Source organism: Talpa europaea, assembly GCF_964194135.1.
Source record: "Talpa europaea genome assembly, chromosome: 1".
NCBI classification, from domain to species: Eukaryota; Metazoa; Chordata; class Mammalia; order Eulipotyphla; family Talpidae; genus Talpa; species Talpa europaea.
In genome coordinates, this window is record NC_140073.1 from 70,791,136 (window position 1) to 70,817,375 (window position 26,240).

Here is a 26,240-nt window from a genome sequence, read left to right on the forward strand (position 1 = left end):
TGCCTGTTCCCACGCTGGCTTGGAGAGCTGCACATTGAAAACCATGGCCTTCCTTCCTGCCTCCCAGCTCCCAGCAGAGTAGCTGGTAGACAGTTGTGCTTGATAAAGAAATGCTGAGGGGGTGGAGGAAGGAAGGTGTCCATGGTATGCTTGCTGTTAGTGTTTAAAGGAGATGTCCTCTAGAGTAGCCCCCCGGGAAAGGAGGCTGGTGCCTCTAGGCATCCATCCAGCTTTGTTAGAGAAGTAACAAAGAGGGGTTACTCTGAGACCAAGTAACCTTTCACATGACCATATGCCTTGTACTTGGACTTCCAAGTTGCTGAGAGGCCGTAAACAGAATTTAAAAAAAAAAAAAAAAAAAAGATGCCAGACCTTCCTGGTGGCACAAGGGGTTAAGACGCAACCTATGAGGCTGTCTGCGGCCACCGAAGGGCAGTTCCAATCCAGCCAGGGAGCTACCCACATGGTGCAGCCGACCTCTCCTGTCTCACCTGCTGCTTTCCTCAGCAGTGTATTTTGTCAGTCTGCCTGTTCTGTTCCCTGCTCTGTCTCTGGTGAATCCTCTCACCCCATGCACCTCTGGCCTGTACCCTGGTTCTTGTGTGCATAAATAAACAAATCTTTAAAAAAAAAAAAGCCACTTGGTGCAAGCCTATTTCTAACTGAACATTTTTTTTCTTTTCCTTGTAAATGACAAATTTCTTTTCTTTGACCTTAAGAAAGCTGTCACTGAGACCATCCAGGACTTCTTCACAGGTGAGAGGGCAGATGGATCCGTTCTTTTTAGCCCCAGCTCTGTGGATGGTAGTGTGTGCCTTAGTGACCAAAAAGAGAGTGTCTCACCCAGGTCCCTGGCAGTGTGAGTGCTGCTGCAACCCGCCATTTACTTGCTGGGAGAGGGGAAGTCCTGGCCCAGGCTGAATGTCCAGAGGAGCCTGGTCAAACTGGCACTCCGTTCCCCTAGAAGAAACTTGGGCTCTTGAGTAGCTCTAGATTAACATTACAATTAGGTTGAGGCACTGGTTAAAGGAAAGGATTATTAAAAAGTGACAGAGCAAGAAAAAAACTTCTAGGGAGAACTTCTTACGCAAAGGCTCCCTAAATGAAGGCTGGCTTCAGCTCCTATTGCATTACGATAGTGGTGGCAAAGAGGGTGGGCTGCATTCCATAGATTCAGGATGATGTGTGCACAGTGTCACATCATGTGGCTTCATATATCGGATGTTCGGCGAACGGAGGGCAAATCCCACCCAAAAGTGGAGATCTTAGCATTATAATGAGTCTGTGGGTACCACAGGTACTCAACTCCTTCTTTGCATGTTCCCTTGCATAAAACCAGTTTATGCTGATTGTGCTCAAGGTGAAGCCTTCCCTGTTTATTCGGGTCATAGGAGTTTGTGGGCTGTGGATATAGCTCGACATACAGTGAGATAGGCACTTTATGGTATGGACACCTGGAAACTTCTGTATGATACTGATCTAGTGCTACTTGAAACTACTGCTTAATTATTTTAGGATTCCTGTGGTCAGTTCTTTATTTCCAATCTTCTTCATTTTCTCAAACATGTCCATAATTTTTTTTTTTGCTGTGTAACCTGCATTAGTTGTATGCCTTATAGGGACATTTATAAAAATTTCTGATCCTAATTCTTTAACTCCCTCCAGGTATTTTTGAAGGATTTCCTTTAGTTGCCATTTGTTAAGTAGCTCCAGTTTTCCTGTCTTCATACTGAACTATTCTGTCTAATCTGCATGACATCACTTTAATGTCGTAAAGTCTCTTGGTTGTAAGTGACACAAGCTCCATTCCAAGTGTATTAGTACAAAGGGGAACGACTTGACTTGTAAAACTAAGACATCTTGAGTAGATCTTGCTTTACTGTTAGGGCAGTAAATCTGACATTGGCCTCAGCTCTCTCCCCACCTCTTATAATGAGTCTGCTCTGTTTTTTTTCCTGGTTTGTGTCACTCCTACACAGGTACTTCTGTTTTGATGGCTCTGGCAGCTCTCGGCTTGCAGGTACACAGCTCCAAGTGCAGAAGAAAGAGACTCAAGGACCAGTTACTCGGGTGGGTGGGATTGGGCCTTAATGCTTTGGCCAGGCCTAGGTGCCACCATTTTCCGAGGCTGGGGAAGAGGGCGTTGCCTAAGAACTGTTTGGTGAGGTGCTGTCAATAGAAGGGGCTTGACTATTGCACAAGCAGCACTGGGTGTTCCCTTTAGGTCGGCGGTATACATTTCTTCTTCATAAAGGAAACAGAAGCCTATTTCCATTTTCTTTTAAAACCTTGAGGTTGGTCTTGATGAAAGTGCAGGCCTGTGACTAATAGCCCCGCCTTAGGATGCCTCACTGCCCAGTGCATGCTGGCCTTTCCTCGCCCACAAAATCGCCCTTGAATTCCTCCCTTGTAAGCTTTACCTGCGTCTCTCCTGCGTGTACTCACTGATACTTGTTCATAAACTGGAGGCAGCAGGCAGAACATTTTCCCTCTGAGACCCAAAGAAACGATGAGCCCCAGCAGAAGCTTTCCTCAGTCCGTCGCCTGTGTGAGCTTTCGTTCCCGACGGTGCTTCTGAGGAACAGGTATCTGAAGGCTTGCTGCGTGCCCTCCTTACATTTCATTTCCCTCTCCGGTGTCGGGTGGCATTGCCCCTGTGCACCTTCTCCCGGGCTTCTTTCCTTGTTAGCTCCCCCTTTAAAGGATCAGTAAAACCGAAAGTAAGTTTTGACTTGTCATCCTGTCTTTACTCCTATTCTCTCTTCACTTGGGCGCTAGGGGTGTGATGATTTAGAGAGTCTTAAAATGCCAGCAAAAACTTCCTGGCAGCAAGCTCTTGGCAGAAGGAACAGAAAATGATCCTTCACGGGGAAGCTTGATGGTGTTTTCCTGTGGTAGAGAGTGAACTACCAGGGACAAAGGGTATTGAGAGCACTGGTTAGTGCCTTTTAGCTTCCAGAATGTCTTTTCTATTTTTATACTATGAAATGTACTGTTTCCAGCCAGGTAAAACAAAATTACACTCCTTGTGTTCTGATAAAAGCATTTCTTAAATTTTGTAAAGAGGGGGAAAGAATTACTGCTTCAGAATATGGATGTTGAAGGTGTTTTTCACAGAGCACTCCAGTTTGCCTGATCCATGATTTTACTGTCCAAAGTTTCTGATACTCTTGGTCAACCAATGTCTGAAAATACTACTTAAAATAAAATGAGAGAAACCTTATTCACATTAACTTTTTATTGTTATTTATAATTTAAAATTATTCTATTTTATTGTTAATCTTCTTGTGCTTAATTTATAAATTGAACTTTGTCATAGGAATGTGTGTATAGGAAAAAAAACATACATTATGTATGTGTATGTATGGCTTGGTACTGTCTGTGGTTGCAGGCATCCTCTGCGGGGAGGGGTCTTGGAACATATCCCCCACAGATAGGGGGAGACTATTGTATTAAATTGAACTGGGTCTAGTCTAAATGGACTGGATTTGGAGGAATTCTCTGTACCTCACTGTTATATGTTGATGGGGGAGGGAATATAAAAACCTTTGAAGAAAAGCTCTCTTACTCAACTACCCAGTTCAGACAGTGTGGTTTGTCCTTTTATGCTTCTTTAGGCACCACCTACTTTGGTTAAAAAAAATCTTCTGATCATGAACATGGGATGGGTTTTATTTATTAGGTCTTCAGACTCTTTCAACAGTATTATGTTGTTTTTAGTGCACACATTCTTTTTGTTATTTCTAAGTATGTTACTATTCTTAATGTTATTCTTTTTTTTTTTAAGACATAATGAAATGATCACCATAAGTCTAGTTAAAATTCATCACCGCAGATAGTTACAATTTTTTTTTTTGGTGATAGGAATTTTTTTTTTTAAAGATTGATTTATTTATTTATACAAGCACTGGGTACAGTGAGAAGCGCAGGAGGGTGAGAGAATTCACCACAGCCAGAGCGGGGAACAGAACATGTAGACCGATGAAGTACACTGCTGAGGGGAGCAGCAGGCGCAGCAGGAGAGGTCTGTGCACCATGTGGAACCCTCGCCAGTGGCTGGGGATAGAACTGGCACTGCAGAGGCTGCAGGCAGCTTCGCAGCCCAGCGCTCAACCACTGCGCCACCAGCGGAGGCCCTATTCTTAATCGAATGGTTTTCTTCATTTTTGAATTGTTCATTGCTAATGTGTAGAAATACAATCTTTTTTTCCCTATTATTGGTCTTAATATTACTGAACTCATTTATTAGTTTTCACAGCCTTTTAGTGTTTTCTTTTAAGCTTTCTTTATATACAATTGTAACACTCTGTGACTGTAAAGCTGGGCAAATTTTGACATCGAATCTCATCCTCCCATTCCTTTGATCCTCTCCTGAAACCGTAATAAAATGGATTGATCCCACCCTCCTGCCAAAAATGATTACATCACATCATCTCTGAATAGAAAGTTTTAGTTCTTTCTACCTGTTCGTTTTCTTTCTTTAGTTATTGCCTTGGCTAGACCCTCTCTCACAAAGTTGAAGAGAAGTGGTGAGAGCAGCCACCTTGTCTTGTTCCTGATCTTAGGGGGGAAGTTCCTCGTCTTTCACTAGTACATGTCATGTTTGCATGTGGTGTTGGCATTTTGTAGATGGTCACTATCAAGTTAAGGAACTAAGTTCCTTTCTAATCTCCGTTTGTATTTTTTTTTTTTTTAGCATGAAATGGTTTTGTTTTGGAGATTATTAAATACATTTACTGTCTCTCTTGAGCATGTTATTTTTCTCTTTTAGGTCTATTAATATGGTATATTAAATTGATTGATTTTTGTATATCAACATTACATTCCTGGGATAAATCCCACTTAGCCATGATGATAATTCTTTTTATATATTGTTATATCTGGTTTGCTAGAGTTTTGTTGAGGATTTCTAAGATATTGATGATTCTATTTAAGAAATTATTTAAGTAAATAATTTTCTTAAGAAACCATGTTATAAAAATTAAATAAAATAACGCACAGAAAGTACTAAGTGCTTAGCACATAGTACTCAGCACATAGTAAGTGGCCACTTTGTGCCACTTATGTGAATTGTTTTTCTCGAGTGGTGGTCATTTATTTTCATGATTGAAATCATAGGATCAGTCATGGATTTGAATCCTGTTTTCATCTACTTTCTAGTTGGCCGTGTGACTTTGGGCACATTATATTTGGATGAGTGATGTTTTTTTCATCATTAGGAATGACGTGATAATAGTACTTCCTCCTTAGGGCTGTCAGGGTGACTTAACGAGCATATGCAAAGCACCAGACACAGGGAATGGCCCACAATTAGGTACTGTTGTTACTTTTAAACATATCAGCTGCAGTGGTGTTATGGGATGAAAAATTTGAAACCCTAGTCAAAGTATCAATAGGTGATTGATTATATATAGTATGTGAGTGATGTAGTAATCATCTTTAAAAAAGTTTAGACTAATGTTGATGTAGAAGAATATTTGCAATATTGGTGTGGACAGAAATGTATTCTTTCTGTGTAGATATATAGTGATATGTTTCTGAATATATTGAATTCCAGAAATGCATGCATATATGTGTGTGTGTATATTAGTGGTAGTAGTTTCATTTTGAGGGGATTGTTTGTTTATAGGAGAACTGGGACTTATAACTTAGAAGTAAGCATATATTTTATCAAAAAATATTTTGAGGGAAATAAGGGAGGTTAAAAAATTAGGGTAATATCTGCCTTTATTTTTATAGCCTTGTTTGATTTTATTATCTAATGAAATGTTATTCATTTTCTTTATTTTTTTTTATTTTAAAATTTAATAAATGTCTCTAAAAAAGATACCTGAAGCATGACTTGCATCCTTTTACAAATTTTGCCTTACTTTATACAGCTTGTGAGAATTAATATTTGAATGCCTGTGGTATGTTCACCAGACTCTGTTTTAGGTACTAGGAATACCATGAAGAATAACGAAATGGTCCCAACTCCAGGTACAGAGAAACAGACCAAAAACAGCTAATTCAAGGGGGAAACGGAGTAGAAGCACCCATGTGGTTATATAGCACAGAGAAAGCCACGGTCAACTTTCTGGACAGAGTTGGGCAAGATCTCAAAGGAGCTAATGTAGGCTAGTGCTTTTTAAAATATGCCGGAATCAGTTTGGCATATGAGGCAACACTTAGACTTGGAGCTGTGAAAGATCAAGAAGAAATTTGTGGATGGTTTTACAAAGCAGCCAGCCTTTGGGCTTATTATGTCTCCATGCAGCCTCCTCTTGGGGATGCTAATTATACTTTAGTAACTAGGCTGCTACGTTTCTTACGCCCTTGGAGGAGAATTTCAGTAACAGGGAGTGGGTGAGTCTGTGAAAGCTGTCAGGAATATCAGTTTCCACAAAGTGACCCTGATGCGGTGAAACAGGGAAGTAACTGGCTTTCCTGTGTAGCAAATGTGACGTTTTCTCCCCTTCGGCCTTCACCCACCACAGCCTGCCTCAAGAGATGGGAAAGAGGAGAATCTTTGTGGTTTAGTTTCTGGCTTTCCTGTTAGATGGACATCTCTCAGTTCACGTGACATTTCGTTGGTTCTCACAGATGAGTGTATAAATTCTCTCAGTGGACAGTATCCAAATGTATAATTCTAACTTCCAGACGCTAAACTTAAAGTCTTTAAGTAGATCTCTGTGTTTCTCTGCCACCCAGTACCCAAACCTGTAGTCACAGTGATGTATGATGATTCTTCCAATCATTTGGACCCACAGAATGTGTCTGTAGCTTGTTGCTTTATGTTGTCCCCTATATAGTCTGTGTAAAGTTCAATTCTGAGCCAGCTGGGGCTCTGCTGAAACATCCTTAAGGGATCTGGGAATGTGATTAGTTGAGGCTGCTGAAGGGGGATTGGGTGTGTCCACTCAGTGCCAGCCCTTGCGTAGGGTAAGTAAATGATATCAGGCTTTTCTGCCCTCCTACCATTAGGACTGATGATGGATCTGCGGTCCTGAATGCATGCCTGAGGGTGGGTACCTGGAGTGGGGTGTGGGCCTATGGAGATGGGATTCATCTGGGCTGAGACTGGGCTTATAAGGGCGGCATCACGAGAATGCCAGCAGAAGCAAAGAATGAAAGAATGAAACAGCAGAGAAGCAGAGGCCACGAGAGAAGGCCAGAGAGCCCACAGAGTGAAGACTTGCTGGGGGCTGGGAGGCCTGCCAGCCTCCCGGCCCCCTAGCACCCTTTGCCAGCTGTGTACCTGGTAAATCCCAATAAAAGCCTGAAAAGCCACTGAGGGCTCCAGGACTCCTCCTTCACCCCATCTGCTCGGGTCATTGAGATCCTGCTGTGTCCCTGTCCTGCCGCTGCATCTGGTCACTCTCCAGCCTCCATCCAGGGCTTGGTCAGGACAGGGTCACAGACTTGTTCAGCTTTTAGGGTTCAGCTGCTTTGCTTTTGAGTCCACAAATGACTGTGTTTGTGCCTGGTCTTTTTGATTTTTCAAAGGATACTTTCTCTTTTATGTTTTAAAATCTCTTTTGTGTCAGTATTCTTTTTTGCCATGTGATTTGTTTTTTCTCTACATTGTGTCTGCTACCTGGGTTTCCAGGAGTGGGGTCATTGAGAGTTGGAAGAAAATTATAGTGTCACTCTAAAAATTTCTTGAGCCAGTTTAAAATGTCTTGTCCAGGGCTATAAAAGGAGGAATGCAGTTTAGGTGATTTTTTTTTTTTTTAAGATTTATTTATTTATTTTTACAAGCACTGGGTACAGTCAGAAGCGCAGGAGGGTGAGAGAATTCACCAGAGTCACAGCGGAGAGCAGAGCAGACAGACTGATGAAGTACACTGCTGAGGGGAGCAGCAGGTGGCAGGAGAGATCTGTGCGCCATGTGGGACCCTTGCCGGGGGCTGGGATCGAACTGGCGCTGCAGAGGCTGCGGGCAGCTTCCCAGCCCAGCGCTCAACCACTGTGTCACTGGGGAGGCCTGGTTTAGGTGATTTTTAAAGAATTAAAGGAAGTGCTGGTGGCTGGGAACTAAAGGCTCCCAGCAGCTCATTCCAGGCTTCTGCCCTAGTCGAATGACACTACTTAACAGTGGCGGGTGGAGATAGTTATTTCTTTGGACTCAAGGAGAACTTTTGTAAGACCATTTTCCATGTAATATATGTTGTCATATTGTGTGGAAGATTTTATATTGATGTAGTGGCACCTGCATAAGTAAAAATATTCATTTTCACATGGTTTTGTCTTAAAGCTCTAGCAAAAGAGGTTATATATCAATCAGTACTAACAGATGTGTCTGCTTAGCTGAAAGGCCTAAAGAAAATGGGAATTTAAATGATCCGTAGAACTCAGCATGGATTGATTTAGCTGAGAAATACTGAATGACATTAGAAGCAGGACTGAGGATTCTGATCCTGGCCTATCTATGGATCTGCTCTGTAACCACCACCCATCAGCAGATACTCCGGTAAGGAGTGGCACTTCTACATAAGAAAATTTCTCAGCTAACTGAAGCTGGGTACCTCTCTGAAAGCCGTTTACATTTGATTTTGATTTCTGAGTGTTCACAAAGCTGGGACACATGGGATAAACTTACTTGTAAATAACATGCTGGTTTTCAAGTAATAAGCTCAACCGGCTTTTATCCTCCAAATTTTCTTTTAGGTGAAGTATCTCTAAACTTAAAGCAGTCTCGAATTTGGAAAACAAATAGATTTTTTCATCTGTGTCCATGAATTTCCAATTCAGATAGAAAATACGAATTTTCTTCATTTCTACACAGATCACATGAAAAATAATGTGGTCTTGATGGCACATGTTCCTAGTTACGAGCACCTGCTGTCATGGCTGTTAAGTTGTGTAAATGTGATTTGACCTCTGTGCTGGCGCTGACATTCTAAGCAATTTAGGTTTGGGATTTTTCCCCTATGTGTGTTTGCTTTTTATAGTTTCTACTTAGCTAATAGGTTTCAGCTGTCACTTCTCGTTAGCATCACTGTGCTTAACTCTGTACCTTCGCTTCTCACTATTCCTATATTTAGTTGCTTCTAATCTGGTTAGAATATCAGATACGCAAGGCTCTTAGATTTGTTTCCCAAGGACAAGTAAAAGACTGAGTTGTGACTCTTTAGAGTTCTGTTTTTAAAAACCCTGCAGTGGCTGATGCATCTGCCTTTTCCCTCTTCCCTTGCTGGGGGTGAGGGTTACATAGAAACTGATGCTGAAACATGTTCCTTTTCAGTACTACTGTGTGACATCTTCAGGAAGTTTGGACTAATTGTAATGAACTTTAAAAAAGCACATTCTCTGTGAGGACAGAAACTGAACTAACGGCTTTCATTTTCTTCATGCTTTCCCAGTTTTTTTTGTGTGTGTGGCATCTGCTACAGCAACATAAACCATAACTGCAGTTTCTTTACCTGCACATAACATAAGGATGTAAAAGGAATGGAAATGAATGTTGTGTTTTGCTTTAGACAGTCAATGAAGTTTTATAGAAATTAAAATGAGAAAGTCATTCATCCACGATTATCTTAAATAATCATTTCTTCATGTAAATTCAAGTTTCTAGTTAGTATCATTTTCCTTTGACCTGAAGCTCTTCCTTTAACATTTCTTGGGGTGTGAGTCTGCTGGTGATGAATCCCATTTTAAAAAGTTTGTCTGGGACCTCCCTGGTGGTATAGGGGTTAAAGTCTCAATGCTCTCAAGCTATCACCAGCCACTGCATGAGTTTGATCTCTGGCTAGGGAGCTACCCACACGGTGCAGCAGACCTCTCCTGTCTCACCCGCCGTTCCCCTCAGCAGTGTGTTTCAGTGGATCCGCCTTTTCTGCTCCCCATTCTTATCTGGTGAATCCTCTCACCCCCGTATCTCTGGCCTACATCCCAGTTCTTGTATGCATAAATAAATCTTAAAAAGTTTGTCTGAATAAGTATTTAGCCTTTATTCTTTAAAGATGTTTTTGTTAAATCTAGAATTCTAGGTTAATATTTCCCCTTTACCATTTTTAGCATGTTGTAGCTTTGTCTTCTGACTTTTGAAAGAAGTCTACTATCATTTTGTTTTTCTGTATGTAATGTGTCTTCTTACCTGTGTCTCCTGTTGTTGGGAGAACAATTTCACATGTGTTAGACTGCTACACATTATCCCATTCCACAGGCATTTAAGACTTTAGTCCTCATTTATTTATTTTAGCCTTTTTCTTTTTGTCTTTGTGTAATTTTGGTTAAGTTGTATTGCTATATGTTTAAATTCCCTGTTTTTTTTTTTCCTTCTGCAGTGTGTAATCTGTTAATCCCAGTCAATGAAATTTTCCTTTCAGATACTGTATTTTCTTCAGTTCTAAAAGTTCCATTTTAAAAGATTTTTTAAAACCTTTTCTCATTATACGTTCCTTAATAATTGAACATAGTTATGTTAATATTCTTACCTGCTAATTCCATCACCTCTGACATTTCTTAGTTACTGGTTTGTTTGTTTTTTGTTTTTGTTTTTTTTTTACTTTTTTTCCTCTCCTGATTATAGCCCATGTTTTCCTGCTTCTTGTCAGGACATTTTGATTAGATGTTGGGTATTGTGAATGTTACATTCTTGAGTGTCTCAGTTCTGTTGTATTCCTTTAAAGATAGTTATGCTTTGGTTTGACAAAGTAGTTAAGTTATTTGTAAATCTCTCTAACCCCAGGTTTAGTGTAACCTTCACTCCAGAAATAGGTTAAGTCCCTTCCACTGAGCTCTCCCCTTTCTGGGGCATTTCTGCTGAATGTTGGGGAGTCTCTGAGAACATTCAGTTTGGTGCCAAAGCATCTCTTTACTTTGTGTAAACTTTGGGAATTACTCCGTTTACAGCTTCCTTGTCATTATTTCCCCTACTTTGTGAGATTTTACACACAAGGATGGCCTAGTGAGCACTGTATTTCTTGAGCTCTTTTTCTGTGTAGCTTTCCCTTTTGTGGCAATCTGTTCTTTAATTTCCAGCCACCACAACTTCCCCGCACTATGATACTCCTTTTCAGTTTATTTTTTTTTAAAGATTTATTCATGCATACAAGAACTGGGAAACAGGCCAAAAGTGTGGAGGGGGGGAGAGGAATCACCAGAGTGGGGAACAGAACAGGCAGATTGACTGAAATACACTGCTGAGGGGAGCAGCGGGCGAGTCAGGAGAGGTCTGCTGTGCCATGTGGGTTGCTCACTGGCTGGCTGGTGGTTCAAACTCGTGCTGCAGAGGTTGCGGAAGCTTCATAGGTTGTGTCTTAACCCCTTGAGCCGCCAGGGAGGCCCCCCTTTCTCAGTTTAGCAAGACTGCCCGGTTCAATTTCATATCACCTTTCTTGTACTTAGTCGTAATGGAAAAAGCAGAAAGTTGGGGTGATTGTATAGCTCACCTTGTTTGTTTCCTTTCTGTCAGGGACCCACAGTTCCACACTGCCTGTTGTCCTGTCTGAAAGTAGTTCTTTTATACATTCTGTCTGGTTTCTAGAAAGCTATTTACTATAAGAGGTTAAGTCTGATCCTTGCTAGTCAATTGTTGCTGCAAGCAGAAATCCCAGGAATTCCAGTGAAATTGGTTCATTGAAAACTCTCAATAACTGAATGTAGCTATCAATGGTGTGCCCCTCCCTGTGTTAGAAGGACTAAACTACTAACTACCATTTACATAAAATTTTGAGTGAAGCATGATAGTGTCCTCATTTCCCCCCATTTGTCATTTACCTTTCCACAGACTGGGATTATTACTGTTCTGAACACAATAATGGTTATAGTTATTCAACATGATTGATTGATGACAAAGGTTCAGTTGCTTTTGGGGCTTGCTTGCCAGAGGCAGTTAAGTGAAGATCAGTCTTTATCACTGCTAATGATGGCAGTGACTTATTTTTTTTTAAAGATTTATTTTTTATTTATGCATACAAAAGCTGGGGTGTAGGCCAGAGATGCAGGATGGTGAGAGGATTCGCTAGAGACAGAGTGGGGAACAGAACAGGCAGATCCACTGAAATATACTGCTGAGGGGAGCAGTAGGCGATACAGGAGAGGTCTGCTGTGCCATGTGGGTCACCTCCCTGGCTGGGGATCGAAGTTGTGCTGCAGTGGTTGTGGATAGCTTCAAAATGCTGCATCTTAACCCCTTGTGTCACCAGGGAGGCCCTGGCAGTGGCTTATTTGGGTTCTTCTTGTCCTTTGCACCACACTGAAATTTACTCAGGAAGGACCTTGTTATTGTGCCTTGCACTTTAAGAATCACCTTTTGAATTCACATGTCAAGTCTGTGCTATAGACAATAAGAAAGTGAGGATGGGTTGAAAGAACCATCTGTGAATCACCATAACTTTGATACAGAGGTGTGGAAGATTTAAAGTCTGCTGAAGGAAGTTTGTTTGCACAAAGATGTGCTTTTGTAAGAATACATTTCCCTTCCTTGATGTTGAAAAAAGAAGCCATGTAATTTGAAGTGGATTGTGGTGAGCACCAAGACTAGTAGGATCCAGAGTAGACACCAGATTTGGCTGTTGATAGTTTAGCTATGAAAGAAAAACAAGGTGCTACTTATATCTGTTTTCTGGTCAACATTTATTTGCTTCAGACATCTTGGTAAAGATCTAATGCCCCTTTTCAGAAATCATGAATATTGCCAGCCACAGAAGTTAGTGTTCTTTTTAATTACTCTGCAGTTCTTTGTTTAGCTTCCTGAATGACTCACATTTGCTCTATATGCCCTTGGCACTCTGCACAGTGCATCGTGAAAGCTTTAATTTTGTGTCACCTAAATGGTTTCTAGAAATATGTTGACTTTTAACAGCTCAGCAAAGTTTTTTTTTCTTTTTAACTTTAAATGCTACCTGAGGCATATTGATTGGCTCCACTGCTGCTTAGAAAATTTAGAAATTAATGAACTTATGAAAAATGCTCAACCTCACTGAAAGGAAATACAAGGTTGAAGAAGCATTTTGGGTGGGTGTGGGGAAAAGCATATTAAATTGGTTAAAGTTTGAAAATGACAATATTCAGTGTTTTGTGGCAAGGGTGTGGCAAGATGGGCGCTACTTTGAACTTCCAGGAAAAAAATATTGATATGGCTTTTTCTGAAGGTATATTCATCAGAAAACTTTTATACCTTCAACCCAGTAATACTGCTTCTAGGGATTTTTTTCCCATTAAAATTGTTAGAAATTCAGTCAGAATGCAAGTAGGAAGGTGTTTGTTGCAATATTATGTCTAAGGATTGGCTATTAGCACCATCTTTTTTATCTAACAATAAGAGAATATTTCAGTTGTGACATTTTCAAATGATAAAGTACTGCGCTTTTGTAATTCAAATGGTATTTAGGAAGAATATTTCATCAGGTGGAATAATGGACATAGTTGGAATAAGCAATATTCCAAAAGTTCATGAAGTCTCATGTCAGTTTTTATTAAAACATGCCTGCAATAGTCAGAAATGTACCAAAGTGTTAAAGTAAGTTTCTATTGATAGGTGGTGATTTTATGAGATTGCTTTCTTCATTATCCTTTGTTTCCCAAAATTGGGGTGGGAGAACATTTTAGATATGTGGAAACACACATGATGTAGCTACACCATGAACTTAACCTAAGCCTTTCTAGACCCTGGACGGATACTTCAGATCCCAAAAGATTTGTCAAGCTATTCATTTCTAAGACTAGTTACTGCTTTAAATTTAGGTGAAAAAGTACTAAAACAACAATAACAACAACAACAACAACAAAAAAAAAACCCCACAATGATTTCTGTTCTTACTCTTCAGATAAGAATTTTGATGATGAAGAATCTGTGGATGGTAATAGACCTTCATCTGCCAGTTCCACTTCATCTAAAGCTCCACCAAGCTCCCGGAGGAACGTTGGAATGGGGACCACCCGCCGGCTTGGGTCATCCACTCTTGGATCCAAGTCTTCAGGTGAGACCAACCCCCACATGGTATTGTAGCGCCCTCTGTTTCAGCTTTAAAAACCAGATGTACTTGGTACTCGCCTTCTGTGTCCTTCAGAAGTGAAGTAATCCTGTTGGTGGGATATTTCTGCTTGCTTTTCTTTAATTAAGTTAGTACTATGCTGTCCATGCTGATCAGCTGGTAAGATGTAAGTCTGAGCTGCTGAGTCACCACATTTGGGTAAGACAGAGCATATAGGAGCGTACAGCTGACAGAGGAAAGCATGCCTGAGAGAAGGAGAGTGAAGGTGCCCCCTGATGTCATTAGTTGATTGGGATCCAGTAATACCGTGGTGCCTTTTCAGCGAGTTTTCTTTGTTAAGATTGAGACTGTCCAAAAAGCAGATTGTACTTTCTGGCTTTAAAGTACACATTGTTCTTGTACGTAGCATTGTTCCTTATGAGACCAGTATGGATGTTGAATTAAAATAGATAGGGTAGGGAGTAGCCCTTCTCTTCCCCCCACCCCACGCCCTATTTTGATGGCTTCATTTTGCTGTCACATTTTAAATTTACATGCACAGTTCCCACTTTTTACTTCAAAAAAATTGCATAGCCACTTCTTTTAGGAGTCTGCTTGTTGCTAACCTTGGGCTTTTGAGCTAAGCACTGTATGGACTAAGTAAAAGCTGGCCTAAGTAGCAGCATGGGAATGCATCTTCTACTGGTCTCGCCTTCTGAAGAATGACCCTAGATTGCCAGTGTCTTGACTCCATCCACGTGGTGTCACTGCACGCCCTACACCACCAGCATCTGTCTGTGTTAAAGGCGGTTTTTTGATGGGGAGAGTGATGTTAACATCAGGGATGACAAAAGAGAAAACTGAATTTCTTATAATTGTTGCTATTCTTGGTGCTTTCTTTATTGATGCATTTTTTCAAAAAAATTTATTATTGAGCTTAAATTCACAGAACATGAATCATTTTAAAGGTGACAATTCAGTGGCATTTAGTATATTCAGTGTTGTGCAGCTGTCCTTTCTATCTAGTTCCAAAACATTTTGATCACTCCAGAGGAATCCCCACACCCTTATGACAGCGTCTCCCCATTTCTTCCTTCCCTGAGCCCCTACAATCAGCAGTCTGTATTTTCTCTGTATGTATTTACCTGTTTTTTTTTAAGAAATGGAATCATGCAAGGTGTCATCTTTGTGCCTCTCTTCTTTCACTTATACATTGGTTTTGGAGTTCCTTTATGTTGTATTATGTATCAGAACTACATTTCTTTAATGGCTTTTTAGTTCTGTTCCTTCATCTGTTATTGGGTAACATCAGTTCCACGCACAAGACATGACATTTTCTGCATGATGAGACTGCTTTTCCTTCTTGTCCCTTACCCATACCCCTACCCAAAATCCCAGCTATTTAAATTAAGCAGTGATATCTGCCATGTCTACACCTCATTCCTTTTCTCTTCCTTTTTCCATTTGTTTAACATCATAGTTATGCATTTCATTGTTGGCTCCTTGTCAGATTCCTTGGGCTCAGGGACTGTGGTTGGTCTTTGAGACCTCTTCAGTATGTGACACAGTGCCTGGCACAGAGGAGGTACTCGGGACCCGTGTACTCAGTGTGATACGGCCCTCACATAAAGCACTGCATCACAGTGTTATACAATTATCTATTTGTGGTTAGCTAGGATACATGGAATTAGTAATCTGCATCAGGTCTGAGGACACACATTGCTACCAATTAGAATTTTCTTGAAAGCCCTTTTCCATCTAGGTACTCTATGTAGACCCTGAATACCTGATAATTTATCTGCTAAGAAACTCTAGCAAAGCACTGAGACTAAGCGATCTAAGTCATTTTACATTACAAGGAATGAGCATAGACACCCATTTGGAAACTATTCATGAAAAAAAAAAAGGTGTTAAAATGTCATCAGACTTTCATGAGTGAAGTGAAGTTCGTAGTAGGAAAAAGAAAAACTTTCTCCCAAAAACTTCCTCCCAAATGATAGCAATTATTTTTTTAAATGTACAAAGCATCTCACAACTTCATGGGGAAGAACTTGAAATGGATTCATAAATGAAAGAGTGACACGGGTGTCATGAACTCATAGAGATGGAAATGTTTTCAGACTGGTATAAAGTTGAGGTGGAATTCTTTATAATTTGTATTTCACAAATTTGTTGTGCTAGCTTCCTAAAAATAATATAATCTAATTTATTGCTTGACAATAATTTTTTTTGATCAGGAAAACAACAAGAACAACTATAATAAAAAAAAATCTAGCAGGCAACCATAAATCAAGAGACATTCTGTGAGGGAGAGGGAAGAAAAGGGATCAAAACAGGGGCGAGAAGAGCACAAGGGACTACGGTGATGGTTCATGGGTGAATTAGTGGTGGGAATTTTACGGGGCATACACAATGATGTAAAAGAAATAAATTAAAGAAAGAAAATTTTTTTTGATAATATCTGTTTATTTAGGAATCTTTCAAAAGATTTGTACATTTATATAGTATAGATCATCGGCACAGGTGGTTGAGCGCAGTGCTGCAAAGCTATCCTCTGCAGCACAGGTTCGATCCTGGTTGTCCCAGGAGCTACCCACATGGCACAGCAGAACTCTCCTGACTCCCCCGCTGCTCCCCTCAGCAGTGTATTTCAGTCAGTCTGCCTGTTCTGCTCCCCACTCTGTCTCTGGTGAATCCTCTCACCCTCCTGCACATCTGGCCGGTACACCAGTTCGTTGTATGCGTGAATAAATAAATCTAAAAAAAAAAAGGCTAGACTGCCAGCCCCTCCATATCTCCCCCCCACAAATGATCTCTTTAAATGACTGAGGTAGTGTGTACAATTTTATAGAATTACTAGGCTTCATTTTGATATTGAAAGTAATGTTTGTCAATTCCACCACAATTTAAAATTTTATTAAGCTGTTAGAAAAATGATTGCAAATCTTCTGACATGTAACTTTGATTATATAGTCAGACTCCTCCTCCAATGCACATTGTTTGCATTTTAAAAATTTATCTTTTTTTATAGCTGCAAAAGAAGGAGCCGGGGCTGTTGACGAAGAGGACTTTATTAAAGCATTTGATGATGTACCTGTAGTACAGGTAAGTGAGTATATTTGAATTTGATTATAAACGATAGGCTCTCTTCGAATTTCATTTTTCCAATCTGTGATATGTGGAGTTCCTTGCTAGATAAGGTAATTTTGACTATCAGGATTATAGAACATCTGAGGTTGAAGACTAGGAAATGTTGGAGCCTGTTATAGCTGAAATGAAGAGCAGAAGTCAAGGCCCAGAAAAGGTCTTTCACTAAGAACTAGAGAGAAGTTGCTTGCTTTAAAGTTTGAGAGTCAGGTCACACTAAGGAGAAAATAATTGATTAGATGAGAGTACTAAGAAGTATGCTTATTTAGGAATTTTTTTTTCTTATAAGAAAAATTCATACATTTGAAGGACTTCAGTGATCTGTGAATCACTTGTTACCTGTTGCTTGATTGTCATCTGTATATAACTCAGGTAACAGACATCTTAGGCTCAGGTTCACCACTAAATCTTTGACCTTATCACAAGGGCTCACCTCTCTAAGATGTGAGGATGAATGAAAAAGTAAATTTGAAAGTAGCCTTCTTTCCTTTTTGTACATGAAACTTTCTGTTACGTTTATAATAAAACTGTGTTTGAGGGGAGGTTATCCATATGTGGGTATCAAATCTGGTGGGTATAGATTCATAATGGGAAAGAAGCTGATTCGAAGACAAATCTGTCATAAGTCCTTCTGAAAAATGAAATATTTTCTTTTACTATGCTTAATGCTCTTGATTTCATGTATAAAGAAATAGTTTTTATTATGTAACTTTTCTTATATTAATTACAAATTAATTTTGCTTATAGATTTATTCCAGCCGAGACCTTGAGGAATCCATAAACAAGATTAGGGAAATATTATCTGATGACAAGCATGATTGGGAGCAAAGAGTAAATGCTGTAAGCTGTTTACTTCATTTTAAATATAAATGATCATACTTTCACTTTACCTTTTCAGTGCAGTATTTCAGATCTATATCTATTTTTATAACATGCCAAGTTATATGTTTGTGTGCCTCCTATTTTTTTGGGTTTTTTTTTTTTTTTAATTTTTTACATCATCGTTCACCTCCTATACTTTAAGCAAAGACTTAACTGAAATGTCTCCACCCTTTACTCTCATCTACTAAAGATTCAATCTAGGTCAGTAAGTTGACTTTTAGTGGCATTTTTCAATGAATCTCCCTTTATTCCCTTCTTCATATTACTTATTAGGAAGTTTTACCCCCTCTATTTTCCAAATTGGATTAATGAAAATAAGTGACTAAACATTCAAGTGAGACTGTGTCGTATCTGAGGAAAGGTGTTTTGTGTTGGTTGGCTGGCAAAAGAGAGGTGGTAAATTGCTGCTATCTCAAATTCAAACTAGCCTTTTAATAATGGTAGCAGATACTATGAAAAAACTGTAGGCTTGCATCTTTTTTGAATTCATTAAATAAATGTTAGTTGGAGTGAGGTGTAAGGGAAGATAGGCTTAAGAGAAGAGCTTTCACAATCTAAAATTAATATTTTAGATATTTTCTCATTAGTATCATAGACTATGAAAACACTAAAATGTTTCCAAATTAAAAAATACATTCTGTAGAATTCTAATGTACCCATCCCACAATGCAGTATTTAAAAAATTCTTTGTTCTTATTTGTGCTATGTAGATTTGCTCAGTATATTAGCTAATTGGCTGAATTCTTTTAAGAAAACCATTTCTGCATCATTTATCTTTGATGTTGAGTTCTCATATCTAATAGCATCTATCATCTTGATATTCTGTCTTTAAGTTTTAACTCTTAATTTTCTCTATTCCATTAGCTAAAAAAGATTAGATCTTTGCTTTTGGCTGGTGCTGCTGAGTATGATAGCTTCTTTCAACATTTGCGTCTTTTGGATGGAGCCTTTAAACTATCTGCTAAGGATCTGCGGTCTCAGGTAGTGCGGGAGGCTTGTATCACATTGGGGTAAGGATTGCGATGCTCTGGATTCTCACACATCATAAACTACTCATCAGAGTGCTTCAGAGATGATTCATTCATTCATTATGTCTGCTGTGTCTCTTGAATGTAGCTTCTGACTACTTTCTGAGACATATTCCAGTTATACTTCTGTTAGTTTTATAATATTTCCTGCCCAATTATGTAATTGAGGCACATTTTTTTATTTTATTCAGTGACTTAACTCTGAAGCCTCTGTTTATGTGAAGCAGTTATCAATACAGAAAAATGTAACTTTATAAACATGTTTCTTTTTCATTGATTTTGCTGGCAGGATGTAGCATTATTATCAGAAATCAGTATGCTGAACAGTACTGTAGCTATAATGTTAAGGCATGTATTATAGTAAAGTCTTAATGTACCATAGCTGAACCTGTATCAATGTTTGAAGCTAGAATCTGTGTGTTAGAACATATGTCAGTATTTCAAAGAAGACACAACAGGAAGAATGCACTTGCTGTTCTGGCTGTAGTGAGCTATAGAAGCATGAATATTATTTGTTAAAAATACAAGGATTTTTGTTTTATTAGTATGTGATTGATATACACACACGCTCACATATATATTTGCAATTTAAGACCAATCATTTACAAATTATTAAAGGAAAAAATTCTTGGAGTAATGATCATTTTCATGTCCTCTGCATGTACATTGGACATATTTTTAAAATATTTTACTTAGATCTTTGTTCTTTATCTCTCAAAAATGTTAAATTGTTGAAAATGTTAAGAGGTTATATGCGTCACTTTTTGCAAGATATATAACTACAATGTAGTCTTCATTTCTTATTGTAGGCATCTGTCATCAGTTCTGGGGAATAAGTTTGACCATGGAGCTGAAGCCATTATGCCAACTATCTTTAATTTAATTCCAAACAGTGCCAAAATTATGGCCACTTCTGGTGTTGTAGCTGTTAGGTTAATCATTCGGGTAAGTACATTTTGTGACCATACGTAGAATAAACCAGTGGTAACGTTGTTGATTGATAAACAATATGAGAGGCATTTTTCATCAGAGCAATTATGTGGAGCTGGAAACATGGTCTAAATATTGTTCACCCCTCTAATGATAGTTCCATCATGTGCATTAAGGATGCATTATGTAGTTCTTGACATGTTGATCATTGATTCATTGTTGGTTTTAAATATGTGACCATCTGCTTTTCAGTTTGTATATTTTATGTCCCCGTATGTGACTCTTACTGTTCCCTCCAGTCATTCTGTTTTTATGTATTTGCTTGTGGTCTTGTTATTCACCTAAAACTTTTATTTAACTAATTGCATGTAAGCCCAGAAGCAAATTATTCTCTTCAGTTAAGTTTTCTAAACACTTCTTTACATTTAAATGATTAACCTAATAATTACATAAGAGTTTCAATAAAACCTTAGTTCACACAGGCTTGAAATGAGAGTTTTTCGTATCACCACCTCGCACTTTCAAAGTCCCTTTTCCCCAGAGGTAACCCTTGAAATTGGGGCTTGGTGATGTTAACTAAAATTTAGCTAGAATATGCTGATCGAGTGCCTTACTTAGTATTATTTTCAGTTTCTACTGCCAACTTCAAATATTAAACCTAAAGCCTATATAGGTCCACTGATCCCTTATGAACTCACACAGATCTGTATACTGTTTAGATGATTTAGACTTCATGCCAGTGATTTGTTTTGACTTTATAAACGCAGTTATGTATCATTAGGTTGCTTGTTTTGGCTCTGTCAATATATTTCATGGTCTATGGCAACACTAATGAAATACATTTTCCTGTTAAAATTGAATGAAATTCTAATTTGAATATATATATGCTCTAAATAGATTAATATGAAAGTTTTCTTAATTTTGTTTTATTTTTATATTTTCATGTGTTCACCTCTGTTTTCTGTTCTTCTCTACAGCATACACACATCCCTAGGCTAATACCTGTCATCACAAGCAACTGTACCTCTAAGTCTGTTGCAGTTAGAAGGTAAATTTTAAAATGGTTTCCACAATATTTGAATTATTTAGAAAACCAAAGCAAATTCCAGATTTCCGTCTATGGGAAAAAAGTTCAGGTTTGAATTGTTTGACATTATTTAAAATCCCTGCGATAAAAGCCTTTAGATTGAAGGATCATAATCTAAATCTGAAAAGAAAATTTGCATGACTTTCTTTGTTGTTCGTGTGTGTGTGTGTGTGTGTGTGTGAGAGAGAGAGAGAGAGAGAGAGAGAGAGAGAGAGAGAGAGAGAGAGAGACAGAGAGAGAGAGAGAGAGAAAGAGCATGATTTTGTGCACATGCGAGCACAGGGAATTGGGTGGGTAAGGAAGAGGAAGAAAGGACCCTCACCGCTGCCTCTACCAGCCCTGCCCCGTACATGTTTTCCTTGAGTAGTTCTTCTACCTACATCATTGCTCTGTCCCCATATCTGAATGGAGATAGTAACTATATGCAATAAAAGATATTGTAAAAATTAATGGTAGTTATTTAATGTTAACATAATTAGGAGGAGATGCATGTTGTTTGCATCTTCTGATAGTGATTTCTGGAATTCTGTATCCTGAACAATCACTTCTCCAGCCTGGTTATGGGAAGATATACCCAGAAGAAAGAACCTGGGTAGCTAGCAAGGACTTTGTTCCCAGGTCCTGGTCTTGTGTCCTAGTCAGTTTCTCCAGAGCCCATGAGAGTGTTAAGGCACTTCTCTTAGAGATCTGTTATTTTTCATTGTTGAATCAGTGTCTTTTGAGAATCTCTTAAAATCTGTGGACCCCTTTCCCTGGAAGATTAAAATGCACAGGGTAGTTTTCTATAGACTTCTGTGTGATTCATGGGCCTCCTAAAGCCACTCAATGGACTATATCAAGAACTCTGTAGGATAACTTAATGGCAGACCTGGGAGTAAAGAAATATCCATTCTCATACTTATGATTTTTGATCCTAGACCAGTGAAAGCATCCTTTACTCTAAGGCTTAGAAACCTCTACTCTAGCTGACTCCTTTCCTAGGGTGTCACATTGGTCCTGCCAGATTTCCACAGGTTTGAGAACTTTCTTAGCATGATACTGCCCCCTGTCCATTTTATTAGCAACTACATATGAGAGGAAGAGGTAGAAAAAGGGGAATAATCAAATATGTAAAGCTAGGAAAAAGAAATTTGCTCCTTCCACTAAAAAGTCTAATTTCTACCTGCATGTCTCAATTTTTTATTGCTAAGGGATGCAATTTGCCCTTGATTCATAGTTCAGCTTCTCCTTGGGAGTGGAGTGGCATTAGCCCCCTGCTCCCCACCACCCTAAGTGAGGGTGTAAAATCAGCAAGGTAGAGGGATGATAGTGAATTTCAGAGCACAGCAGACATTTATTGATGCATTACCACTTCCCAGCTACTAATTACTGGACTGTTAGGATTGAGAGTACACTTGTGTACAGTTTTTTTGTGGATTTAGTCATTTAAGTAAGACGCCTCGGGCACTTGGTAAAAGCCTAATTAATGGTAATTATTATTAGAATTTGTTGCGGCTGCTGCTTTTATTATTTTCCCTATTGTTTTAGGTTTCTAAGAGATATTTAGAATGTGTTTTCCCTCTGAGTAAGGCAGAGTTCCAGTGAAGTGACACAGATCTTTGTTGTGGAACGTTGTAGGATGTTTAGTGTGTTAGTTGGCTTGGGCTGCCATAACAAAATACCACACATTGGGTGATTTAAGCAACAGAAATTTATTTTTTCACAATGCTGGAGGCTGGAAGTCTGAGATGGTATTTGGGTTCTAATGAGGGTGGCTTGCAGAAGGCTGCCTTCTCTCTGTGTCCTCGCATGGCAGGGGCGTGAACAAACTCTGTAGGATCATTAATCTTAAGGGCACCGATCCCATTTTGAGGGCTCCACCCCCATTACCGTCTCTGACCCCAATTACCTTCTAAAGGCTCCATCTCCTAATATCATTACATTGTGGGTTAGATCGTTGTAGAGGCAGGACTGGACACAGTGCAGGTTTTCTGATCCCATTCAGACCGGGTAAAGGAGGAGTCAGAGTCCTCAGTGGTTTTGCAAGTCTTTTATTGGGGTTCAGTGGGTACGTGGCAATCCTCCCAGCCCCCAGCAAATCTTCACTCTATCTGGGCTTTCTGGCGTTCTCTGCTTCTGCTTCAGGCTTCTTCTCTTTCGGCTTCTACTGGCGTCCCCGTGACACACCCTTAAAAGCAGTCTTAGCCCAGGTGTACCCACTCCAGGTGCCCGCCATCAGGCATGCATTCAGGATCACAGGGTTCCCTCATCTATCCTGATGGCGGGAGGGCAGAAAAGCCTGATTTTTTACCTTACCCTACAGTCCACCCCCTCAGGGTTTTCTGCCATATAAACCACACATACACAAGTTTCTTAGCAAACACAAACAATGCAGCCATGGCCCACAAAAGCAAATACATCGCAATATAACAAAATGCAACAGAACACAAATAAGTCCAGGCAGGGCACCAACCTAGTGCAAAGGACAATTATTGGAACCAGCAGATGAGCCACCAAATCTGCTGCCGAAGGCACTGCTCATACGAGGGAGGGGAATCACTCACGGCATCTACTATAACACACCAGGAGCCGTCGGGCTTCCTGGCCTTCTCTGGCTGCAGTCTCAGCTATAAGCAACACACAGCATCCACCCCCAGGATGCACTCGCTCTGGGATTGGTGATTCTATTCTGTTGGGGGTAATCACCAACCCTCAGGGTTTCTGTCTGCAGTCGCTCCAACTCGGCCTTCACAGCCACCAGTGCGACTCACAGACCCCTGCACTCAGGCCAACCCACTACACAAGCACATGGGTTGGGGATCCAAACTCTACATGCGGCTTGGGCTCCACCCCAAGCCACGTTCCCCACCCGTCCCCCAAGGACGGGTTCCTCAGCTCCTCACCCTCACTCAAGAATGAGCAGGGCATCACCCACAGGTGATTTTACGAGACTCACAGGGCTTCAGCATACTCAGGCTGCTTAACAGCCACTCAGGGCTTCTCAACTTAGCATCAGCACCAGCTTTTGCCTTCTCAGTTGGCTTTTCTCCTCCGCCTGGCTGCTGGGCATGCACAGGCTGCTTTTGGCCATCAAGGCCCACTGGCCACCCCCAGAGTCCCATCTCCTGGGGTTTACAAACAAAGCTGTTCCACCCCCAGGGTCCCAAAACATATCAACCTGCAAGGTCCTCCGCCTTCTGGCGGGATTGTCAGTCCAAGTTCAATTGTCAGTCCATCAGTCCAAGTCTCTTGGCCTCTCCCAGAATCAGCACTGGTGAGCTCCAAATCATGGTCCTCTTTTCGCCGATGATTCTGCTGCCTCAGGGGTCATTGGCTGGTCCTTTCGGGTGTCGTTGGCTGGTCCTCTCGGGCGTCTCCTCCTCCAGCTGAGGTCTCGTCCCGCAGCTCCCGGATGGTGTCCACCTTCTGTGTCGCCGTGGCACCTACAGCATCGTCACAAGCTCACACAGTCTGTTACTCCTTAGTCCCTCCAGGTCTTCGGAGGGCTCCATACCCGTCTGCATGGATCATCTTGCCGACTTACACCAATTGTAAGGTCAGGAACGGGGCCACTGAGCAGGTTTTCTGATCCCATGCAGACCAGGTAAAGGAGGAGTCAGAGTCCTTAGTGGTTTTGCAAGTCTTTTATTGGGGTTCAGTGGGTACGTGGCAGGCAGGGGTGCTGGGGGGCTGGGAGGCAATCCTCCCAGCAAATCTTCACTCTATCTGGGCTCTCTGGCGTTCTCTGCTTCTGCTTTGGACTTCTTCTCTTTTGGCTTCTACTGGCATCCCCGTGACACCACCCTTAAAAAAGCACAATCTTAGCACAGGTGTACCTACTTCAGGTGCCCACCATCAGGCATGCATTCAGGATCACAGGGTTCCCTCATCTATCCTGATGGAGGGAGGGCAGAAAAGCCTGATTTTTTACCTTACCCTACAATCGTCAGCCAAAGAATTTTGGGGGAACACTCCATAGAATTTAGCATTTCTGGATTCTGGCGCTAAATAGGAGTGGTGACCTGTAATCACTGGGATAGTGGAAATGCTACTCTCTTTAACAATTTCTGAACCACATACCAAGACTGCTGTTCTTGTATTTGTTAGACTATTAGTCAGAATTAGTTGCCTAATAGTGAGAGAAAGAATAGGGACCATCTGACCTAGTCCTTCTGTCTTAGAAAGGTAAGAGAGCCAGCGAGTGCAGTGTAACCAAGGCAACATATTTTCAGTGTACCTATTTTGCTTTGAAGAATTTATAAGAAATGTATTGGACAAATTCCCCACTTGTTTTGAAACGTTATCATTTAGTTGGGAAGATTAAAAACAAGAATGTAAAACAGTGTTAAGTATAAGTGACAACACATGTATTGTGGATTTAGGAATTCAGGGGGGGCATTGCTGATATTTTTCCAAGAAATTTCGTGGTCAGAGTTGAAGACTGAGTTGTTTTGAATGACAAGTAGATGTAGGTGAAGAAAAGAAACAAAAATCCAGCCTAGGAAATGACTTGGGCAAGAGGGTAAATTAGAATAAGCATGACCTAGGTTGGGGCAGGGTAGGATAAATGAAGATTGCTCAGACTTTTGCACCATTGTTCTCTGTGGCTATCACCTGTGGCCTTGAATGCAGGAGGTGCTTAGAAGCATGGGCTCAGGTGATACATGCCTGATGGTGGACACCTGGAGTATGGTGTGGGCATGCATCAGTGGGCACACTGGAGCCTGGAGGCTGAGCATATAAGGGCGGCATCAGAGAGGACAGAGTGCAGCAAAATGGCGGCAGAGAATGGCTACGTGAGAACATCACAGAGTGCTCAGAGAGAGTAAAGATTTGGCGGGGGCTGGGAGGTCTGCCAGCCTCCTGGCCCCCTCACATGCCCTGTACCTGGATGCCTCAGTACAAATGGTGTGGAAAGATCATTAAAGGTCTGAAAAAGCCACTGAGGGCCCCAGGACTCTCCTTTACCCATCTGACCGGCCTTCTTGCCTGCTCTGCCCTGCTGCCTGCCTGCACTACAGGCAGGATGGGAAAAGTGACAGAAAAGGAGGTAGGTATAGAGCAGGATCTCTATGATCCTCTGCAGATAGGTAAAGGAGCAGAGTCCTGGAGCCCTCGGTGGCTTTTTCAGGCTTTTATTGAGTTTACCAGATACCGGCAGGCAGGGGTGCTGGGGGGCCAGGAGACTAGGAGGCCTCCTAGCCCCCAGCAAATTTTCACTCTTTCTGGGCTTTCCGCCGTTCTCCTTCTCATGGTTCCGTTCCGTGACACCGCCCTTATAAGCCC

General features: G+C 40.7%; 1 protein-coding gene across 25 annotated transcripts in view; it reads left to right on the plus strand.

Moving 5' to 3' along the window:
- CLASP1 (cytoplasmic linker associated protein 1) overlaps positions 1-26,240 on the plus strand; it is a gene marked incomplete at both ends in the record, with an annotated part of 222,317 nt that overhangs the window by 101,111 nt on the left and 94,966 nt on the right. For all 25 annotated transcript variants that reach the window (XM_084229882.1, XM_084229881.1, XM_084229869.1 and 22 more), the window contains 6 exons: positions 13,755-13,907; positions 16,933-17,006; positions 17,796-17,888; positions 18,795-18,940; positions 19,768-19,903; positions 20,866-20,936. In XM_084229882.1, the coding sequence (XP_084086008.1) occupies positions 13,755-13,907; positions 16,933-17,006; positions 17,796-17,888; positions 18,795-18,940; positions 19,768-19,903; positions 20,866-20,936 (673 nt within the window). The remainder of the gene's footprint in view (positions 1-13,754; positions 13,908-16,932; positions 17,007-17,795; positions 17,889-18,794; positions 18,941-19,767; positions 19,904-20,865; positions 20,937-26,240) is intronic.